The sequence below is a fragment of the Gorilla gorilla genome, chromosome 3, assembly GCF_029281585.2.
Source record: "Gorilla gorilla gorilla isolate KB3781 chromosome 3, NHGRI_mGorGor1-v2.1_pri, whole genome shotgun sequence".
Taxonomy (NCBI): Eukaryota; Metazoa; Chordata; class Mammalia; order Primates; family Hominidae; genus Gorilla; species Gorilla gorilla.
In genome coordinates, this window is record NC_073227.2 from 47,435,023 (window position 1) to 47,458,240 (window position 23,218).

At 41.4% G+C, this 23,218-nt stretch overlaps 1 protein-coding gene across 1 annotated transcript in view; it reads left to right on the forward strand.

Moving 5' to 3' along the window:
* KLB (klotho beta) overlaps positions 1-23,218 on the forward strand; it is a 43,806-nt gene that overhangs the window by 4,700 nt on the left and 15,888 nt on the right. Inside the window, exon 2 of the mRNA XM_004038563.5 lies at positions 22,556-23,066. Within this exon, the coding sequence (XP_004038611.1) occupies positions 22,556-23,066 (511 nt within the window). The remainder of the gene's footprint in view (positions 1-22,555; positions 23,067-23,218) is intronic.

Here is a 23,218-nt window from a genome sequence, read left to right on the forward strand (position 1 = left end):
CTGAGTAGCTGGGATTACAGGTGTGAGCCACTGCGCCTGACCCTGGCTTGACCATTTTTAAGCATGGTAATCATCACTTTAAATATCATCTCTTGGCCTGGCATGGTGGCTCATACCTGTAATCCCAGAGCCTATGAGTTGGAGACCAACCTGGGCAACATAGCAAGACCCCCTTCTCTATTTAAAGAAAAAAGAAATAATATCTATGTATTCTAAGTGAAGTAACTCAGGAATGGAAAACCAAATGCCATATGGTCTCTCAGATAGTGGGAGCTAAGCTATGGGTATACTGAGCTTATGTATGCATCTGCATACCCATAGCTTAGCTCCCACTATATAAGAATGATACAATGGACTATATATACAGAATGATATATACCTACATACAGAAGGATATAATCAACTTTGGAGACTCAGAACAGGGAAGCTGGGAGAGGAGTAAGGGATAAAAAACTGCATATTGGATACAATGTATACTCCTCTGGTGATGAGTACACTAAAATCTCAGACTTCACCATTATACAATTCATCCGTGTAGCCAAAAACCACTTGTACCCCAAAACTATTGAAATTTTAAAAATATTTTTAAAAAGAGAAATATTATGAACATTTACATTTCAAAAGGACATAAATAAATAAATATTATCTATACTCTTTACACAATGTTGCCAGGTAACTATTATCCTCATCTTAGAGTGTGATATTTTGAATATGCATGATATTGCTCCCCTATGTAAAATCCATTAGTGGCCCCCCCAAGCTTTGGGGATAAAGTCTCAATTTTTCACCAAGACCTTTGAGATACAGTTCCCAGCCTCCTTCCTGGCCACTCTCCCATCCTCTTGCACTTCATATTCGATCATAACACCCTACTGCCAGTGTCTCAGTCTCTCCTTACTATTTCTCTCCAACCAGCCTCAACTATCCCACTCTGTCTAGCTCAAATGCCCTCTTTACTTCGTGATGGTCACCGCCTCCAAGTCATTCTTGCCCCTTTAGGATATAAGTGCCCCTTCTGCTGGCTTCCATAAGATGAGCTTGTTTCTAGCATAGCACTCATACGACATGATACTTTTCCATCTCCCCAGCTAGACTGAGAGTTCTTTCAAAGGAGAGACAATTTTTAAATTTGCCTTTATGTTCTCAGCACCTAGCACAGAATATTTGTACATATTAGGTGTAAATGTTGGTTAAATGAATGGTTTAGGATTTCTGTCTTAAATACTGTAATCAAAAACTAATCTCAAGTTCAATCTTCATATTTCATTGCATTATTGCAAACTGTCGAAATATTACTGATATTAATCGGGTGGTATATTAGTCAGGACTTTTTTGGTGGCAAGTTACAGAAATCTAATTCAAATTGGCTAAAGCAAAAAGGGGCAATTTCCTGGCTCAGTAACCAGACCACAGGGATGAATGGGCTCAGTGACCAGGAAGGCCCTTTATTTCAGCCTCTCATGTCCATTTCTTCCTCGGGTTGTGTCATTTTCTCCTTTGTAGAGGAAAGATTTCTCTCTCCCAAGTTTAGTTTTTTCAATCCCAGAAATGTATTTGGCCTATGCAGCAAAGCCCCAAGGGTTCACATTAGTAAAGGCAGTAATGTCTGTTTTCATTCTATTTTTAAATCAATAAATACATATAATAATTTAAATTTGTACATTTCCCTTTTAGAATGGAACATTTGAGAGTCTCTGAGTAAACATGCACAGAGGTTTGGGAAGGTGAGTTTGCTCATGAGACAATAACTCATTCTGTTTATTACTCCACTAAATATTGCCAAAGCGGGGCAGAGTTGCTCCTGCCTGTAATCCCAGCACTTTGGGAAACCGAGGGAAGAAGATCCCTTGAGCCCAGGAGTTCAAGACCAACCTGGGCAACATAGTTTTGTAGAGACAAGACAAACCTTGTCTCTACCAAAAATAAAAAATCAGCTGAGAGTGGTGGCACATACCTGTAGTCCCAGCTACTTGGGAGGATGAGGTGGGAAGATCACTTAAGCCCGGGAGGTCAAGGCTGCAAGGAGCTATGATTGTGCCACTGCACTCCAGCCTGGGTGACACAGCAAAAACCTGTCTCAGGAAAAAAAATAAATAAAATAAATTAAAATAAAACAAAAAATACTGCCAGCTTTCATGACAGTTTTGACCATTTCATGACTTCAAAAATCTTTGTGTTTTACTAGTCACATTGGGTTAGGGGGAAAAATGTTATCTTTCATAGATAAATACTGTTTACATAGTACAAAGATTTCTCAAACCTGGTCACTATTGACATTTGGGGTCAGATAATTCTTTGCTGTGGTGGGCTGTCCTGTGCAATGGAGGAGTTCGGCAGCATCTAAACTCTACTCACTAGATGACAGTAGCTCCCCCATTTTCAGTGTTGTGACAATCAAAAATGTCTCCAGACCTTGCCAAATGTCCCCAGGAAGTCAAAATTCTTCCCCCTCACTCCACCCTTGAAAACCACTGACTTATTCTATAGTAGACAACTGGTTAAAGACATGAAGCACAAAGAACAAGGACATTGACATGTAACCAGTATGAGAGGCATAAAAATGATTATTTTACACAATTGCCTCAAGGAGATCTTCACCAGATCTGTAAGTTGCATACAGAAACTCAAAATTAATGTACAGCCTATACTGTTTTTAGAAAAAAAAAAACAGTGCTTTTAAAATGTTAAAAGAGGAAATAATATTTAATCATCAACATGATTACATCTAGTTTGGCTTTTCACATATCGAGAATAAAGACTGTCCCTCCTGGCTTTGCCTTATTTGTGAAATACTTGAAAGAGCTGCCCCAAACCATTTTTCTTATATTAAGCATTAGTTATTTCTTAACCATTAATATTTTCTTATATTAACCATTCATGAACAAAACACTAATCTTACTTTTTTAAAAAGCTTTTCCTTTTTTAAAAAGCAAAATTCGGCCAGGTGAGGTGGCTCACACCTGTAATCCCAACACTTTGAGAGGCTAAGGTGGGCACATCACAAGGTCAGGAGTTCGAGACCAGCCTGGCCAATACGGTGAAACCCCATCGCTACTAAAAATACAAAAATTAGCCAGGCGCGATGGTGGGTGCTTGTAATCCCAGCTACTCGGGAGGCTAAGGCAGGAGAATTGCTTGAACCCGGGAGGCGGAAGTTGCAGTGAGCCGAGATCGTGCCACTGCACTCTAGCCTGGGTAACAGAGCAAGACTCTGTCTCAGAAAAAAAAAAAAAAGCAAAATTCAACTATTCAAATAAAATATTACATAAGCAATGTTTATCCATTTTTGATGCTGTAACATTGTGTTTCACAAAGTTTGGTGGGGGGTGGGTTTTTTGGTTTCTTTTTTGAGAAGGAGTGATTCTCCTGCCTCAGCCTCCCAAGTAGCTGGGATTACAGGAATGTGCCACCACTCACGGCTAATTTTTGTATTTTTAGTAGAGACGGGGTTTCACCATGTTGCCCAGGCTGGTCTCGAACTCTGGGCCTCGGGTGATAAACCCGCCTCGGCCTCTCAAAGTGTTGGAATTACAGGCGTGAGCCACTGCACCTGTCCAAAGTTTGGTTTTTTATGTGTCACTTTATGTTCTATTTTTCTGGTTTTTTGTTTGTATACATATCTAAGTATCATTATGTACTATTGTTTACTAAAATATTTTTCTGTTAGAAATATATTTTGAGGCCAGGTGCAGTGGCTCATGCCTGTATTCTCAACACTTTGGGAGGTCGACACAGGAGGGTTGCTTGAGCTCAGGAGTTCGAGGCTGCAGTGAGCTGTGATCATGCCTCTGCACTCCAGCTTGGGTGATAGAGGGAGACTGCGTCTCTAAAAAAATAAAAAATAAATAAAATTTCAAAAATATTTAAGTCATAAAATGCTTGTCCTTATTACATAATGAAAATAATTTAAATAATGTGCATTATTTATTAGATGGTAAAATGCCCAAATTTATGTGCATGTATTATTAGCATTTAAAATATTTATTCTATTAATGTTTTAAATTTAAATAGGTCTTAAAATACAATAGTCAATAAAATATATTTATATAAAATAAAGTATATGTCAACGCTTTTTATATTTTTTTTATTACCACACACAAATGATGAAATAATTTTTTAAATTCCTCATGGGTTCAAGAGATTGCTTAACACTGTGAAAGTGGCTTTCAGGATAAGATATGTTGGGAAACCCTACTCTAGGTCAAGGCCTCACCAACTTTTTCCTGAGCCTAGGATAAAACTGGATTTCTTTCCTATTTTTCCACTTCTTTGACTAACTTTGTTTTAACATTTCCTGGCACAATTCCTTCACAGAAGCTCACACATGCTGGACACGTGTTAGGCATTCAATGCATAATTGATTATTTTCAATTTAAGGAAGATCTACCTTGTTCCAGAAAGGATTTAAACCTGCAACAACAACAACAAAAAAAGTAGATTGCAGACACACACACACACACACACACACACAGGCATAAACATTAGTCTTTCCAGAACACACAAATCAATTAGATATGTCTCTTTAAAATATTGTACATTAAAAACCCATCTTGAAACAAGCTGCAGAATTTTGATGACTGTTAAAACTCAGTGATGTGTTTATGAGGGTTTATTATTGTTTCTATTTTTGTGTATTATGACAATTTCCATAATTAAAAGTAAAAAATAAGTAGCATAAGAAGGTAAAGAGAATATTTTACATTTAAAAATAAAAGACTTTTTCCAACAAGAAACTAAAAAAAAATTTTTTTAAATCTTCATATAGTTCTCTTCTTAAAGGCTCTGTTAAAATTATTAAACAAAATTTAGTATTTAAACTGCAAAAACAAGAATCAAGTGCAGTGACTCATACCGGTAATCCCAACACTTTGGGAGGCTGAGGCAGGAGGATTGCTTGAGTCCAGGAGTTCAAGATCAGCCTAAGCAACATAGTGAGACTTCGGTCTCTACAAAAAATAAAAATAAAAATAAGCTAGGCATGGTGGCATGAGCCTGTAGTTACCGCTACTGGGGAGGCTGAGGTGAGAGAATTGCTTGAGCTCAAGAATTCAAGTTTAAAGCTATGATGGCACCACTGGACTCCAGCCTGGGTGACAGAGTGAGACCCTGTCTCAAAAAGTAAATAATAAAACTGCAAAAACAGCCGTGAAAATGCCACCATTCCCATGATTAATAGCTAAGCCTTCTTTGCCAACGGACTGCTGCAACTGCTTTCTTGAACATGAAGAAGGCCGCAGTGTTTCTTAGGCACATTTAAGTAAACAAAATGTCATTTTAAAGACTCTTTTGCCCAAATCCCCCACCAATGTCTTGAAGATTAAGTGTAATATTTTGAAATGGAAATACTAGATGGAGCCTTTTTAGTTTGTCTTGGTTATATAGAAGCAAAATCTCCAAGGATTATCTGAAATTATTTTCTTTAATTGAAAAAAAGGATTTTTTTAAACTCCCTTGGTAAAGTCAGGTTTCAGGAGAATAACATATCATAATTAATTTGTGCTAAGTCTTATAGCTAAAAAATTAGCCAAGCTTTTTTTTTTAACAAAGGATAAAAGAAAGAGGGTTGAAACAAACAACAAAACCTATTACTTTCTTCCTTCCACCACTTTCCCCTCCCACATCAAAAAAGTGGTTTTTTGTTTGTTTGTTTGTTTGTTTGTTTGTTTGAGACGGAATTTCGCTCTTGTTGCTCAGGCTGGAGTGTAATGGCGTGATCTCAGCTCACCGTAACCTCAGCCTTCCGGGTTCAAGCAATTCTCCTGTCTCAGCCTCTGAGTAGCTGGGATTACAGGCATACACCGCCACGCCAGGCTAATTTTGTATTTTTGGCAGAGACAGGGTTACTCCATGTTGGTCAGACTGGTCTTGAACTCCTGACCTCGGCCTCCCAAAATGCTGGGATTACAGGCATGAGCCATTGCACCCAGCCAAAAATGCTTTTTTTAAAAAAAGAAGAAAGAATAAAGAACAGCCTTAATTCTTAAAGTGAAGGATTGAGACAATTATTACAGATAACTTTTTGACATTCTATCATATTCTTTTAAATTACTATTGTAAGAACTTTTATTGCATACATACTGTAATATCAGAAACATACTAGGTACCTGTAATATATTATCTCATTTAATTCACTCATCAGCTTTGCCAGGTAGGTGTTCTGAAACTCAACTTACAATTGATGAAACTGAGGCCCAGAGATATTTGCCCAAGATTACATAGAGGATAAGTATCAAAGCCAAAATTAAAGTCTGATCTGTGTCAATCCAAGCTAGCAAGTTCTGATGACATAAATCAGCTGCCCCGCTTCAATGAAAAAAAATTTACAGCTTCAAAACCCATGTCCGTCACTTGTTTTGATACTGTCTCAGAAGATCTTTTACTTTGCTTTGCTTATTAAAAGACCAAAACCATCTCTCTACATGTTTAATTTGTCCATGAGATCTATGAACCATTTATCCCCTGACTCACATATTAAAAATTGGGTTTTTCATTTGTCCTCATGATTTTAATTATTTGCTCAAAATTTAGCATCCCATTAAAGTGATGTTAAATCACTTAAGTATGGCCTTGACGATATCTTTTTTATTTTTTTTGAAGAGTCTCGCTCTGTCACCTAGGCTGGAGTATGGCAGTGGTGCAATCTCAGCTCACTGCAACCTCCACCTCCTGGTTCGAGCGATTCTCCTGCCTCAGCCTCCCAAGTAGCTAAGACTACAGGCGTGAGCCACCGCGCCAGCTGATTTTTGTACTTTTAGTAGAGATGGGGTTTCACCATGTTGGCCAGGCTGGTCTTGAACTCCTGACCTCAAATGATCCATCCACCTCAGCCTCCCAAAGTGCTGGGATTACAGATGTGAGCACTGCGCCCGGCCATATTATCTAGAGTTAGCACAGTTCTTCACTTGATTAGCTAATGCATGGTACCTGCATATAATGCCAACCCATCTCCATCATGATCTAAGACACCTCTAACAAAATACAGTATAAGAAATACTGATCAGGCCGGGCACAGTGACTCACCTCTGTAATCCCAGCACTTTGGGAGACTGAGGCAGGTGGATCACTTGAGGTCAGGAGTTCAAGATTAGCCTGGCCTACATGGTGAAATCCCGTCTCTACTAAAAATACAAAACTTAGCTGGGTGTGGTGGTGCAAGCCTGAAATTCCAGCTACTTGGGAGGCTGAGGCAGGAGAATCGCTTGAACCCAGGAGGCAGAGGTTGCAGTCAACTGAGATCGCACCTCTGCACTCCAGCCTGGGTGTCAAAGATGCCATCTCTAAAAAAAAAAGAAAAAAGAAAAAAGAAATACTGACCAAATACATTAAAACTATTATTATTATAGATGTTTTTAACTAAGTTTGAATAAATTATGAAAACTGCTTGTGGAGAATTGCCAAAGAGAATTTCTATAACCGGAATACCATTGTTAGTTATAAGAATCGTGTAAAAAAAAACTTTTTCAACTACAACTGGTATTCTAAAACCTTCAAGAGAGCAATATTTACTTTTTCTAACCATTAAGTAGAAAAAGTTATACTTCAGTAAATGATTAACAAGAGTTTAAATAAATGTTATTATAAATGCTCAGAGAATAATATTGCGATCCTATTTAAACAGCTTGATTTGATATGAGCACTCTCATACATGGAAAATCAGACCCAAATGGAGATCAGAAAATATTTTAAGTAATGGAAACAGTGCTGGACATGATGAAACTATGAACTGAGGGAAACTTTACATGACTTTATAATATAAAATAAGTCATGTAATAACATACAGAAAGTTTTACTGAGCAAACTCAACATTCGAAAACAGCCTATTTTAGGCCGAGCACGGTGGCTCACGCCTGTAATCCCAGCACTTTGGGAGGCTGAGGTGGGTGGATCATCTGAGGTCAGGAGTTCAACACCAGCCTGGCCAACATAGTGAAACCTGTCTCTACTGAAAATACAAGAAAAATAAGCTGGGTATGGTGGCGTGTGCCTGTAATCCCAGCTACTCGGGAGGCTGAGGCAGGAGAATTGTCTGAGCCCAGAAGGCGGAGGTTGCAGTGAGCCAAGATCGCACCACTGCACTCCAGTCTGGGCGACAGAGCAACTCCGTCTCAAAAAAAAAAAAAAAAAAAATTAGCTGGGCGTAGTGGTGGGTGCCTATAGTCCCAGCTACTTAGGGGGCTAAAGCAGGAGAATCGCTTGAACCTGGGAGGCGGAGGTTGCAGTGAGCCAAGATCGTGCCACTGCACTCCAGTCTGGGCAACAAGAACAAAACTTCGTCTCAAAAAAAAAAAAAAAAAAAGGCTATTTTAAAAAGAAAAAGATATGATTAAAACTACTGAACATTAACAACAATTCTGTTGCGGAAAAGTAGTAGGGAAGCTGAGAATAGACCAGAACCTTCTAATTTACTGGCCAGTGAAGAGTGAATCACAGAAGTAATTAAAGTAATCCTTGGGTGATCTAGTAGTGTTACTTGAAAATGTTTCTGGGTAACCCTGAGGTTGGTGAAAGCCAGGATCTTTTAGTATTTGGGGGAGTTCATTGCTTGGTTCTGCTTAATGTCATATCTTGACCAGAGATTACATGACCAAAGTCTTGAGTAAAGGGCCAGGGTCTACTGTTATGAGTTTTTCTTTCATGTTAATCATGTATAATACATGACTCCTCCTTACATTGTTTTGAACATCAACGTATTATTATAGAGGACAAAATATTCCTTAATATAGAATGAAATTCAGAGGAGCTGAACTTTACATTTAAGTCTGCTTTTTCCTTTGAGATTTTTGGAAGTGGGGGGAAGCTGAAGAGTGATAGCATAGAATAATTAAAGTCACCAACAGGAACTGTTTCAACCAATGCCCTTGACTTCTTTTTTGTGAGATAGGGTCTTACTCTGTTGTCCAGGCTGGAGTGTAGTGGCATGATCATGGCTCACTGCAGCCTCAACTTCCTGGGCTCAAGTGATCCTCCTGCCTCAGCCTCCTGAGTAGCTGGGACTACAGGTGCACCTGGCTAACATTTTTAGTTTTTGTAGAAACAAGGTCTGACTCTTGTTGCCCATGCTGGTCTTGAACTCCTGGGTTCAAGTGATCCTCCCACTTCAGCCTTCTAAAGTGCCGGGATTACAGGCATGAACACCATGCCCAACCCAACTTTTTTAAACTACAAAAATAATGCATTTGTATTGCAAAACATTCAAACAACATAGAAAGACATTGTTAAAAATAAAGGTTATCTTCTTTCCTTACTCCCTAACCACACACCACGGGAAGTAACCACTGCCAGCAATTTGTTCAATGTCCAAATTTTTTTCTATGTATATATGTACACATAACATATACATACCTACATATAGTGATTTTTGAATCGTATTATTACATTTAGTTTCAGTTATTATTTCTCAATAATCGAAATATAAAAGCATACTGTTTTTATTTCACTCATTTCCATATTTTTTTCTCCTGTTAGACACCATAGGTCATCTAAAGGCAGGGGCTACCTTGTTTTTCTAAATGTCTATTACAGTGCCTTGTATTTGTTAAATAAATGTTTGTAGACTTGAATTTAAATAAATAAAGTAAATGGATGAAGAGTGACAAAAGGGATAAAATAATAGCTGGAGGTTGAAGGAAACTTAGACAAATAAAAATGACTTATCTAAACATGTTTTTGCTGATGTATATAACTTTGTGTAATGAACAGGATGAAACGTAAGGTAATGCTGATGAACTCTCCATGTGATTGGGTTCTGAGGGGCACCCCAGGTGGTGAAGCGGGACGCAGGCATAATCAAAACTATGACTCCGACCAGGCACGGTGGCTTATGTCTGTAATCCCAACATTTTAGGAGGCCAAGGTGGGTGGATCACTTGAGGTCAGGAGTTCAAGACCAGCCTGGCCAACATGGCAAAACCCCGTCTCTACTAAAAATACAAAAAAAAATTTAGCTGGGCATAGTAGCCCAAGCTTATAACTCCAGCTACTCGAGAGACTGACGCAGGAGAATTGCTTGAATCTGAGAGGTAGAGGTTGCTGTGAGCGGAGATCCTGCCATTGCACTCCAGCCTGGGCAACAGAGCAAGACTTCGTCAAAAAAAAAAAAAAAAGACAGGGTCTCACTCTGTCACCCAGACTGGAGCTCAGTGGTGCAATCAGCTCACCCTAACCTCCGCCTCCCAGGCTCAAGCAATTCTCCTGCCTCAGCCTCCCAAGTAGCTGGGATAACAGGCGTGTGCCACTACTGCCCTGCTAATTTTTGTATTTTTAGTAGAGGCAGGGTTTCACCATGTTGGCCAGGCTGATCTCGAACTCCTGACCTCAAATGATCCACCCCCTTCGGCCTCCCAAAGTGTTGGAATTACAGGCATGAGCCACCGCGCCCGGCCGCCTCTGAGTGTTTCTTAGAGGCTTTCTCAGTCTACTGTCCCTTGGTTTTGTGTCATGTCTGTTGCATACCCCTTGCATTTTCACAGCCTGTTCAATCACCTTCGGGTCTATGGTGGAAAGGGTATTTCAAAGGCACATAATTTAATTTGCATGATATCCTGGAATGACAGTGAACTAGAAAGGTGAAGTACTTAGTTCTATTTCTAGCTTTACCACTAACTGATATCTTGGGCAGGTCATTTATGTGGGAGAGAGGGAGGTTCAGCTTCTTCATCTATAATAGAAACTTTAAAAAATTGAACAAAATGACCTCTGAGGTCCACACTCTACCTCTAATTGGCAGGCAAGAGCACATAGGGCGATATAGCCTGGGCCTGATTCACCTTGTGCAAGTTACCTAACCTCTCCACCCCGTGGTTTCCTCTCCTCTAAGTGGGAATGATCACAGTACCTACCTCGAAGAATTTCAGTGAGGATTAGGTGAGAGAGTATACACACAACACCTGGAACAGTGTCCGGCAGATTTGGTACTAGATATGTGTTAGCTCTTATTAATATTTATATTATTCAATTTCTATGGCTCTTATTTCCATCACTGTTCTGTTACATTCAGTTATGAAAATCACTCATCTCTAAGACCCTTTTAATTATTGCTTGATTGAATGCCATGCTGTTCTAAATGCTATGCAGACAAGTATCTCTGTCCTTTCAGTCCAACTTTTTTTTTTTTTGAGACAGAGTCTTGCTCTGTCACCCACACTGGAGTGCAGTGGTGTTATCTTGGTTCACTGCAGCCTCCACCTCCTGGGTTCAAGTGATTCTCCTGCCTCAGCCTCCCGAGTAGAGTAGCTGGGACTACAGGCGCGTGCCACAATGCCTGGCTAATTTTTGTATTCTTAGTAGAGACAGGGTTTTACCATGTTGGCCAGGCTGGTCTCAAACTCCTGACCTCAAGTGATCCACCCATCTCAGCCTTCCAAAGTGCTGGGATTACAGGCATGAGCCACCGCGCCCGGCCTCAGTCTAACATTGACAATGGTGTAAAGATCACCATTCACAGGGGAAGACAATCCAGCACAGGGGTGGTCCCTGAGGGATTCACTTAGCTTTTGACATCAGTGAGGAAAATAATCCAACGCTAACGTTACTGGTTTTAGGAGAGAGGTGAATCGAGAATTACATATAAATGTTACACATAGAAGCGCTGTGCTAGGCACTTGGACAACTAATGGTTTTCTGAACACCCCAAATTTGCTGACAGGTCCTCCATGACCTCTCTAGATGATACTGAATTCCAAAGGTATATAGATATTTTTCTCTCAACATGCAATTGTGGAATGTAGTACCCTCATTCGAGGACTATTTAGCTCTTTTAATAACCAAGTACAGCAGAGAGAAAATGTAATTTTAAAACAATATGTCAAATGGTCTTTCCCGAATAGCTTCAAAATTTAGAACTGGCAGGGCATACAGAAAGCAGGATGGTATAGTAAAGTGGGTTCAAATCCCAGCTCTGCAACTGTAAACTTCAATTTCTTTTCTAAAATGGGAAAAATAAGACTTGTCTTGCAGAAGCTGTATTATCAATAAGGTACGTCAAGTAACCAACAAACTAGCTGATCCATAATAGGCATTCATTCAACAAATATTCTAGGCCAGGCTCTCCCCTGGGCATCTGTGTGGACAACTGTGAACACAATAAATATAGTCAGTCTCTGCCCTCAAGAAGCTAATAGACCTGGTGTGGAGCCACACTGCATGAGCCTGAGACTTTTACAATAGTGGGGAAGGATCTTTTTTTTAAAATAAAAAAAATTTTAAAGGGAGACAAAAATCAGTACAAAAGTAAATATTTGGCCAGGTACAGTAGCTCAGGCACTTTGGGAGGCCAAGGCAGGAGGATTGCTTGAGTTTGAGACCAGCCTGGGCAACATAGTGAGACCCTGTCTCTGCAAAAATAAATAAATAAATGAGCATTTATTTAGAATGAGAAAAACATCACAATAAATTATGATAGTTATTTTTTGTTTTTGTTTTTGTTTTTGAGACAGGTCTCGTTCTGTCACCCAAGCTGGAGTGCAGTGGCACAATCATGGCTCATTGCAGCCTCAACCTCCGTGGGCTCAGGTGATCCTCCCACCTCAACCTCCTGAGTAGCTGGGATTACAGGTGCACACCACCATGCCCAGCTAATTTTTATATTTTTTGTAGAGACGAGGTTTTGCCATGTTGGCCAGGCTGGTCTCGAACTTCTGGGCTCAAGTGATCCACCAGCCTTGGCTTCCCAAAGTGCTGGGATTACAGACATGAGCTACCACGCCTAGCACAATAAATTACTATAGTCTTAGAGTCCTTTTTTTCTAAAGTCTCTTTAGGGAATTTGCAAGAACTGCTCACCTAGAAATGCTTCCAATTGCAACTAGGCTCCCTGACCCACCCAGGGCATTTCTAGGGACCTAGGCAAGCAAGGCGTCCTGAAGCTAAAGCTTCATTAGGCTCACAGTAAATCTGGCTTTGCTGCAGGCTCTACACGTGATGGCCCTTGTTTTTATTATTATAATAATTTGTAATCTCCATGGTGGTTTCTTTTTCTTTTTTTTTTTTTTTGAGATGGAGTTTCGCACTGTTGCCCAGGCTGGAGTGCAGTGGCGCTATCTCGGCTCACTGCAACCTTTGCCTCCCGGGTTCAAGCGATTCTCCTGTTTCAGCCTCCCTGGTAGCTGGGACTACAGGCATGTGCCACCACGCCTGGCTAATTTTTGTATTTTTAATAGAGATGGGGTTTCACCATGTTGGCCAGGCTGTTCTCGAATTCCTGACCTCAAGTGATCCACCCGCCTCGGCCTCCCAAAGTGCTGGGATTACAGGTGAGAGCTACTGTGCCAGGCCTCCATGGTGGTTTATATGTTGACTATCTGTATTCCCAAATCCTGAGGAAAGGCTTCAAGTCACCAACCCAGACCATTTTAGCTTCAGTTATACCATGAGATATAGTCCTTTTGCATGAAAAAATTACTATCAGGATCACTAACAAAAAGCCTTAAATATCATTACACGCTCTACAAAGATGGCATGCAAATGCTCTCCTCCGGCAAAGAGAACTTCACTAAAGCACTAATTTACTAATGCTGATTTCTTCCAATTTCTAATAGAGGGAAACTAGATGCTTCATTTAATCAAATTAGGAACTTTATTCTAGACTTTTTTCCTTCTGTGTTGCCAGGTATAGATTCTGGCTCAGCCACTAGTCTAATTTAGTTATATTATCATTGAAATCAGAATTCTTTTACAGGACATTTGTTTTAAAGGAACAAATATGCTAGAGTTTAGTTTTTACATTCCTTCAGGAAAATTCTGAGACAATACAAACTGAGAATAATCAATAATTTGTTAGAATAATTTTTTTTTAAGACAAGGCCTTGCTCTGTCACCCGGGCTGGAGTGCAGTGGTGTGAACACAGCTCAAACACAGCTCACTACAGCCTTGACCTGCTGGACTCAAGTGATCCTCCCACCTCAGCCTCTTGAGTAGCTGGGACTACAGGCACATGCCACCATGCCCAGCTAATTTTTGTATTTTTTGTAGAGATAGAGTTTTGCCATGTTGCCCAGGCTGGTCTTAAACTCCTGGGCTCAAGCAATCCATCCTCCTTGGCCTCCCAAAGTGCCAGGATTATAGGCATGAGCCACCACATCTGGCCAGAAAATTTGAAAATATAATGATTGAAAAAAAACAGGGGGAAATTCATTAAAATGTAATACTGAGTTATTTCAACTATAGAAAACATGAATTTGGGCCAGGCGCAGTGGCTCATGCCTGTAATGTCAGCACTTTGGGAGGCTGAGGCGGGCGGATTACTTGAGGTCAGGAGCTTGAGACCAGCCTGGCCAACATGGTGAAACCCCGTCTCTACTAAAAACACAAAAACTAGGCCGGGCGCTTGGCTTACACCAGTAATCCCAGCACTTTGGGAGGCCGAGGCGGGCGGATCACTAGGTCAGGAGATTGAGACCATCCTGGCTAACATGGTGAAACACCATCTCTAATAAAAATACAGAAAATCAGCCGGGCGTGGTGTCGGGCACCTGTAGTCCCAGCTACTCAGGAGGCTGAGGCAGGAGAATGGCGTGAACCTGGGAGGTGGATGTTGCAGTGAGCCGAAATTGTGACACTGGTCTCCAGCCTAGGCGACAGAGCGAGACTCCGTCTCAAAAAAAAAAAAAAAATTAGCCAGGTGTGGTGTTGCATGCTTATAGTCCCAGCTACTCAGGAGGCTGAGGCAGAAGAATGGCTTGAACCAGGGAGAAGAAGGTTGCAATGAACTGAGATCGCGCCACTACACTCCAGCTGGGTGACAGAGCAAGATTCCTATCTAAAAAAAAAAAAAAAAAAAAAAAAAGCCATGAAATTTGGACCATTAAAAATAGGATGGTGAATATTTTCTTTATGAAAGGCTGTAACTTTTGTTAATATTTAAATTCTTTCCTAAGAAAAGCAAAGGTAAAATAATGATTCCAAAAGAGTTTCAAGATTGCCAAAAACTTTTTAAAAAATAATAGTCACATAACATAAAGAAATAATTGTCACATAATTTTATAATTTTTTAGCAATGAACAGTAAAGGTCACATACCTTAAGCAGCCAATAATTTTTTTTTTTAAGAGACGGGGTCTTGCTCTGTTGCCTGGGCTGGAGTGCAGTGGCATGATCATAGCTCATTGCAGCCTTGACCTCCTGTGCTCAAGCAATCCTTCCATCTAATCCTCTTGAGTAGCTGGGACTACAGGCATGCCACCATGCCTGGCTAATTTTCTTAATTTTTAGTAGAGAAAGAGAGTCTCACTATATTGCCCAGTCTGGTCTTGAACTCCTGGCCTCAAGTGATCCTCCCACCTCAGCCTCCCAAAGTGCTGAGAGTACAGATGTGAGCCACAGCATCCAATAAATATTTGTAGACTGCAGCATGGATGAATGAATGAATGTTAAACAATCTGGAAGAGCAGCATTTGGTAATTAACATAAAAGTTGATAGTAGGCTGGCACAGAGACAGAGACTTAGGCTGGCGGATTGCTTGAGGCCAGGAGTTCGATACCAGCCTGAGCAACATAGTGAGAGGTTGTCTTTACAAAACAAACAAATTAAAAAATCAACTTGAGGCCGGACGCGGTGGTTCATGCCTGTAATCCCAGCACTTTGGGAGGCCAAGGCAGGCAGATTGCTTGAGGTCAGGAGTTCAAGACCAGCCTGGCCAACAGGGTGAAACCCTGTCTCTACTAAAAATACAAAAATTAGCTGGGCGTGGTGGCAGGTACCTGTAGTCCCAGCTACTCAGGAGGCTGAGGCAGAAGAATCACTTTAACCCAGGAGGCAGAGGCTGCAGTGAGCCAAGACCGAGCCACTGCACTCCAGCCTGGGTGACAGAGGGAGACTCTGTCTCAAAAAAAAAAAAAATCAACTTGATACCAAAATAGAGAAGGGCTAAGCAGATGAAAAGATGAATCAAATTGAAATTAATCCCAAAAGGACAACAAGTAAAACTCAGTAAGCTGCAAACAATAAATGAGGGCAAACGTGTTCAGCCATGAGCCTTGGCAAGTAAAGGCTTGGGAGTGATTTGCAGAACACTCTTCACGTCCACACAGTCTCCATTACGATTTTCTAGACCAAGTTAAATTATTTTCAGCTTGCTCTTTCAAAGTACTTCAAATTTACGTTTGTGTCATTTTCACAGGGTCTTCACAGATATTATTACCTCATTTGACCTTCACGAAAATTCTCTAGGGTGTTTATTTTTAGCTCAGTAGAATGAAGGGAAAAACAGGTCTTTGACAGTGAAATGATCTGTCCAAGATCGTAAAGCTGATGAGTCAGCAGAGCTAATACAAGAGCCCAGGTCTCCTGCTTTCAAGACCAATGTTATTTCCCATATAGTACCAGGTAGATGAGTAGCACCTTTATATCATTCTCAAATGCCATTTATCCCCTAATAGAGCTGTCAATGTTTTATATCACATGGTCACAGAACACTCACACCAATGGACAAAATGTATGGAAAGCGATTTGGGAATATTTAAAACAATTTTAGAAATAGGTAGTCCAGGCCGGGTGGCTCACGCCTGTAACCCCAGCATTTTGAGAGGCCAAGGCAGGCGGATCACCTGAGGTCAGGAGTTCAAGACCAGTTTGGCCAACATGGTGAAACCCCGTCTCTACTAAAAATACAAAAAATTAGCTGGATGTGGTGATGGGTGCCTGTAATCCCAGTTATTCAGGAGGCTGAGGCAGAAGAATCGCTTCAACCCAGGAGGTGGAGGTTGCAGTGAGCTGAGATCACACCACTGCACTCCACCCTAGGCAACAAGAGTGAAACTACGTCTCAAAAAAAAAAAAAAAAGAAAGAAAAGAAATAGGTAGCCCATTCCTGGCATTAATGAAAGGCAATGATTCAAATAAATTAAAGGTTATATGCCCAAAGTTAGCTATTGAAACATTTATGACAGGAAAAGAGAAAGAACAAAAGAACAAAGAAAAATAAATTTTTATCAAAAGAGAGAGATAGCTAAGTAAATCATTATTATACTAAGATATTCTGAAAACCAAAAACAACATGGAAAATGTTTAAAGTTATTTTATTTCTTAAATTTTTATTTATTTCTTAGTTTAATTATTTCGAGATGGAGTTTTTTTTGCTCTTGTTGCCCAGGCTGAAGCGCAGTGGCGCGATCTCGGCTCACTGCAACCTCTGCCTCCCAGGGTTCAAGCCATTCTCCTGCCTCAGCCTCCCGAGTAGCTGGGACTACAGGTGCGCGCCACCATGCCCAGCTAATTTTTGTATTTTTAGTAGAGACAGGGTCCCACCATGTTGGCCAGGCTGGTCTCAAACTCCTGATCTCAGGTGATCCCACCCACCTCCACCTCCCAAAGTGCTGGGATTACAGGCATGAGCCACGGCACCTGGCCTTAAAGTGATTTTAGCTGGGAAATATATTTGGAAAGCCTGGGTGGGAACACAGAAATATAAACCTATTTTGTTATGCTTGTGGAGTTTTTAAATAAACTTTATTTAACCATTGTTATTTAATAGTCTATTAAATAGTTTAAACAACAGACACTTTTATAGTACACATGAACATATTTCAGCCAAAATGTGACCAAACTCATGCACAGATTTGGAAATGGAACTTTTGACAAATGACTGAGGGTTCCTTGAATACACTGGTGTGATGTGTTTGGCTTGCTCATCTGTCTTCAACCCATCTTTCCAACAGTGTCCTGTCATGTCTTCCTCTGGCTCCTAATCCCTTCTTCATCTATTTCTAAAATTGTGCCTACTATCTTATTTGTTTCCTATCATCCACAGAATTTATTTGAGTCTGGACTTCCAGGGGCATCAAAAAATGCTGCCACATTAAACTGGAGAAGAGAACAGAATGAGATATTAGGTCCTGGTTGTCTCTCAATGACATTAGGGCCTGATAGCTGGCTCCAAAAGAAAAAGAAGCTGACTTTCCCTTTAAGCTACTGAATCTAAAGAACAAAGGTTGAAGCTCCCTTAAATCAATCATTACAGAGGTAGATGGCTTTGTACAAATTAGAGGGTGACCTTGGAAAAGTGTAGAATGGCTGTTGTGCAAGGTTGCAGGGCCCAGGTTGCACTCCCCTACTAACCTCATTTTAATTTTCCCAACAGATCTCCTTTATGAGTGCCCAACCAAAGAACACACATAGATGGATATGGCAAACTCACGATCTTGGAGCAAAACTTTTTACCTTGTTACTTGGCAAATAGGATCAAGTTATAACCAAAAGTACTGCACAGAGGACCTCCCCCACATTCTCTACATGAGAATGAAGAGGCTGTCTTCAGCCTAGAGCAAAGATAACCCTAGATACCTTGATAGCCTAGGTAAATAGCAGCAAAGGTGAAAGAGACACTGTGGAACGTGAAGGTCACCTTGACAACACATCCATATGTATATCCAGAAAACCTGCATGGAAAGCTACTGCAAAGATATGTCTTCTGAGCTCTACTGTTTCTCATTCAAAGGCTGATGTAACCAACATTTTTATCACAACTTAGGTCATCTTTCATATAATCACTGAAATTTAGTGTCTGCAAAGGCAAGACATTAAATTTGCAAAGCAACAAGTTTAAGGCTCACAATCCAGGCTACACGGGCTCAGTGCTTTCCAGTTTGCATAGAGAGGTGCACAATAGGCCTGAAGGGAGGTGCTGATCACTGGGTCTTCCATGAATGATAGCTCTAAGGCTACCAAGGGATTAAGTGACTGGTTAGAAAAAAACAAAGAATTCCCTCCTTTGAATCCTAGTAATTTATGACTGCTTTTGTTTCTAATCAGGAAAAAAAAAAAAAAAAAGCGGTTCTCAAGAATTTCTGTCGTGATTCTAGCCCCAGAAAAACCCGGAAAGAATAGCTGAAACCATTTAAGGTAGTGTCCGTCCCAGGCTCCTCTGTGATTCTTCCAGAAGTTGCAATCTCAGGTTGGAGACAAAGAAAGAGGCTACATTCTGAATACTTCTCTGAGAGGAATTTTTTTTTTTTTTTTTTTTTTTTTTTTGAGACAGAGTCTTGCTCTGTCACCCAGGCTGGAGTACAGCGACTCAATCTAGGCTCACTGCAACCTCCGCCTCCTGGGTTCAAGTGATTCTCCTGGCTCAGCCTCCTGAGTAGCTGGGACTACAGGCACATGCCACCAAGTCCAGCTAATTTTTATATTTTTTTTTAGTAGAGAAGAGGTTTCACCATGTTGGCCAAGCTGGTCCCAAACTCCTGACTTCAAGTGATCTGCCCACCTCAGCCTCCCAAAGAGCTGAGATTACAGGCATGAGCCACTGCTCCCGGTTGGAAAGTTTTGTTTTTTTTTTCCCTGAGTCAGGGTGTCACTCTGTCCCCCAGGCTGGAGTGCAGTGGTGCCATCTCAGCTCACTGCAACCTCCGCCTCCCTGGCTCAAATGATCTTCCAACCTCAGCTTCCTGAGTAGCTGGGACTACAGGCACGCATCACCAAGCCTGGCTAATTTTTGTATTTTTTTTTTTTTTTTTTTTGTAGATATGGGGTTTCGTCATGTTGACCAGGCTGATCTCGAATTCCTGAGCTCAAGCAATCTTCCCACCTTGGCCTCCCAAAGTGTTGGGATTACAGGTGTGAGCCACCCACCCAACCACCAACCAAGAGGAAAGCATTCCTTTTTTTTGAAACGGAGTTTCACTCTTGTTGCCTAGGGTGGAGTGCAATGTCACGATCTCAGCTCACTGCATCACTGCAACCTCCGCCTCCTGGGTTCAAGCGATTCTCCTGCCTCGGCCTTCCGAGTAGCTGGGATTATAGGCATGCGCCACCATGACCGGCTAATTTTGTATTTTTAGTAGAGATGGGGTTTCTCCATGTTGATCAGGCTGGTCTGGAACTCCCGACCTCAGGTGATCCGCCCGCCTCGGCCTCCCAAAGTGCTGGGATTACAGGCATGAGCCACCATGCCCGGCCCGAGGAAAGCATTCTTAAGGATCCTTGGGAATACCTGGGTGCTAAATGGTACCAGAATCTTCCAATGAAAATTGAGTAAGGGCAAGAGGACAGAGGTATACCTCAAGGAATTTATTTCTCCAGAAAATCTTCCAGGAATTTATTTAAATTGTTTTTTCTTGCATAAAACAGGATGGCACGTTTCAGAATCCTCACCCCTTACCTCAATGCCTACTTTCCCCATCTAACAGGATTTATGGAATATTTTCAGGGTCCACAGGATCGATCTGGTTTGAATCCATTGTTCATATCTGGTTTTCTTTGACCTACATAAAAGGCAGTTTCAGACAGTTTATTCTGATATAAAATATCTCCAGTGAGCAAAAGAAAAGCTAAGGAACAAAACTGAAAGCAGGCTCTGTGTGCTAACGATAATGAATCTGTGCATTTGTTTTAGAAACACACAAATAGTGGGGGCCGGGGCCGGTGGCTCATGCCTGTAATCCCAGCACTTTGGGAGGCCGAGGTGTGTGGATCACCTGAGGTCAGGAGTTCGAGACCAGCCTGGCCAACATGGTGGAGCCCCATCTCTACTAAAAATACAAAAATTAACTGGGCGTGGTGGCGCTCACCTGTAGTCTCAACTACTAGGGAGGCTGAGGTGGGAGGATCACTTGAACCTGAGAGGTGGAGGTTGAGTGAGCTGAGATGGCGCCACTGCATTCCAGCCTGGGTGACAGAGCAAGACTCTGTCTCAAAGAAAAAAAAAACAACTCAAATAATGGAGAAAATGAGAGACCAGGGAAGAGATGTCAAGAAACAAGCAAGTCAAATGCTGAGGGGAAGAGAGTGGTTCTGACACAGATGAAGGACAATTCCACAGCTAACTGGGACACAGAAGTGGCCTTGGCATTTAAGTGACATGGAGTCCTTAATGTTTGCTCCTTCAGCTGTGGCTGTGACTGTTAACTCAGCCATGGCTTCTGGCTTTTAATTTTTTTTTTAATTTAATGCCATATTTTATGCCATTTTATGTTTCTCTTTCACATGCTGCATCCTTATTTTCCTGATAAGAAACTTTCTGAGGGTAAGTTCCTGTGCCATCTATCTCAGTCTCTCAGCCCAGGGCAAGCCAGGCATGGAAGTAAGTGCTCAGGAAGTATCTATCATATTAAATGGACCAGAAACCCATCACGAGGCTGTGTTGTAAGAGAGCTCAACTGGAAATGCAAACTCCAGGAGGACCAATAATAATAACATCCACCTTTTGGCAGTACCTCCTACGTGCTCTATTCTATGCTACATATTTCATGCATATATTAGCTCTAAATCTGACAACAACCTTATAGGAGATTTTTTTTTTTTTTTTTGAGACAGAGTTTTGCTCTCGTCACCCAGGCTGGAGTGCGGTGGCACGATCTCTGCTCACTGCAACCTCTGCCTCCCAGGTTCAAGCGATTATCCTGCCTCAGCCTCCCAAGTGGCTGGGATTACAGGTGCCTGCCACCATGCCCAACTAAGTTTTGTATTTTTAGTAGAGACGGTGTTTCACCACGTTGGCCAGGCCGGTCTCGAACTCCTGACCTCAGGTGATCCGTCTACCTCGGCCTTTCAAAATGCTGGGATTACAGGCATGAACCACTGCGCCTGGTGGATATTGTTGTTATTAACCTCATTCTACAACTGAGGATACTAAGAGATTTCAGAAAGGTTAAGTGACTTGCCTAAGGTTACACAATAAGTACGTGAACTTCAAGCCTAGGTGTGCTGACCCCAAAGCTTACACTCTTTCCACTGGTCTTCTGCTGTGGGCAGTGCCGACCACCCTTTAATAATCATAGCAATAATAGCTAAGGCTTATATAGAGCTTACTCTGTGCTAGGCATGATTCTAAAGCAATTTACGCAGGTTAACTCACTCAATTCTCACAACATCCCTAGGAGGTGGGCTCTATTATTACTCATTTATAGGATTCAGGGCCTGTGTTGTCCTGGACTTCTAAATTAGGACCAAAGGGAGATTCTGTAGAATGGTGAAAGATCACTGCTCTGGGCCAGGCGCGATGGCTCATGCCTGTAATCCCAACACTTTGGGAGGCCGAGGAGGGTGGATTACCTGAGGTGAGGAGTTCCAGACCAGCCTGACCAATATGGTGAAACCCTGTCCCTACTGAAAATACAAAAATTAGTCAAGCGTCTTGGTGTGCACCTGTAATCCCAGCTACTCAGGAAGCTGAGACAGGAGAATTGCTTGAACCTGGGAGGCGGAGGTTGCAGTGAGCTGAGATCGCACCACTACACTCCAGCCTAGGCGACAGAGCAAGACTCTGTCTCAAAAAAAATAAAAAAATAAAAAAATAAAAAATCACTGCTCTGTATCTTCTCATGTAGAGGAGGAAACCCTACACACTACCCCAAGAGGGCCCAGGAAGGGAGCCAGGCAGAGGGGAAATAAGAGCCTAGACTAGGCTTTCTGCCAGCCTCCAGCTCTCCTGTAGCAGAAGTTTTAGGTTGGAAGCACTAGGGGCATAGAGAACAGACTTTGAGGTCATCAGGGCTCCCTGGCAGTTTTCCCCTGAATCACTGTATGCTGCATTAATTTTATCCATGAAAAGGCCATTTACCAGCCATGTTACAGCCCTTGTAAGTGAGGACAACAAAGATCAATAATATTTTCTTCTTTTAGGCTCACTCGAAAGTTTGGCATAACTACAACACACATTTCCGCCCACATCAGAAGGGTTGGTTATCGATCACGTTGGGATCTCATTGGATCGAGCCAAACCGGTCGGAAAACACGATGGATATATTCAAATGTCAACAATCCATGGTTTCTGTGCTTGGATGGTTTGCCAACCCTATCCATGGGGATGGCGACTATCCAGAGGGGATGAGAAAGAAGTTGCTCTCCGTTCTACCTATTTTCTCTGAAGCAGAGAAGAATGAGATGAGAGGCACAGCTGATTTCTTTGCCTTTTCTTTTGGACCCAACAACTTCAAGCCCCTAAACACCATGGCTAAAATGGGACAAAATGTTTCGCTCAATTTAAGAGAAGCGCTGAACTGGATTAAACTGGAATACAACAACCCTCGAATCTTGATTGCTGAGAATGGCTGGTTCACAGACAGTCGTGTGAAAACAGAAGACACCACGGCCATCTACATGATGAAGAATTTCCTCAGCCAGGTGCTTCAAGGTTGGTTGTACACTTGCTTAATTTTTTAAAAATTCTAAAAACTTACAGGATATTTAAAGTCACCTTTGAATATGTAACTATTATTGTTGGGCTTTTTTTTTTTTTTTGAAACGGAGTTTCTCTCTGTCGCCCAGGCTGAAGTGCAGTGGCAC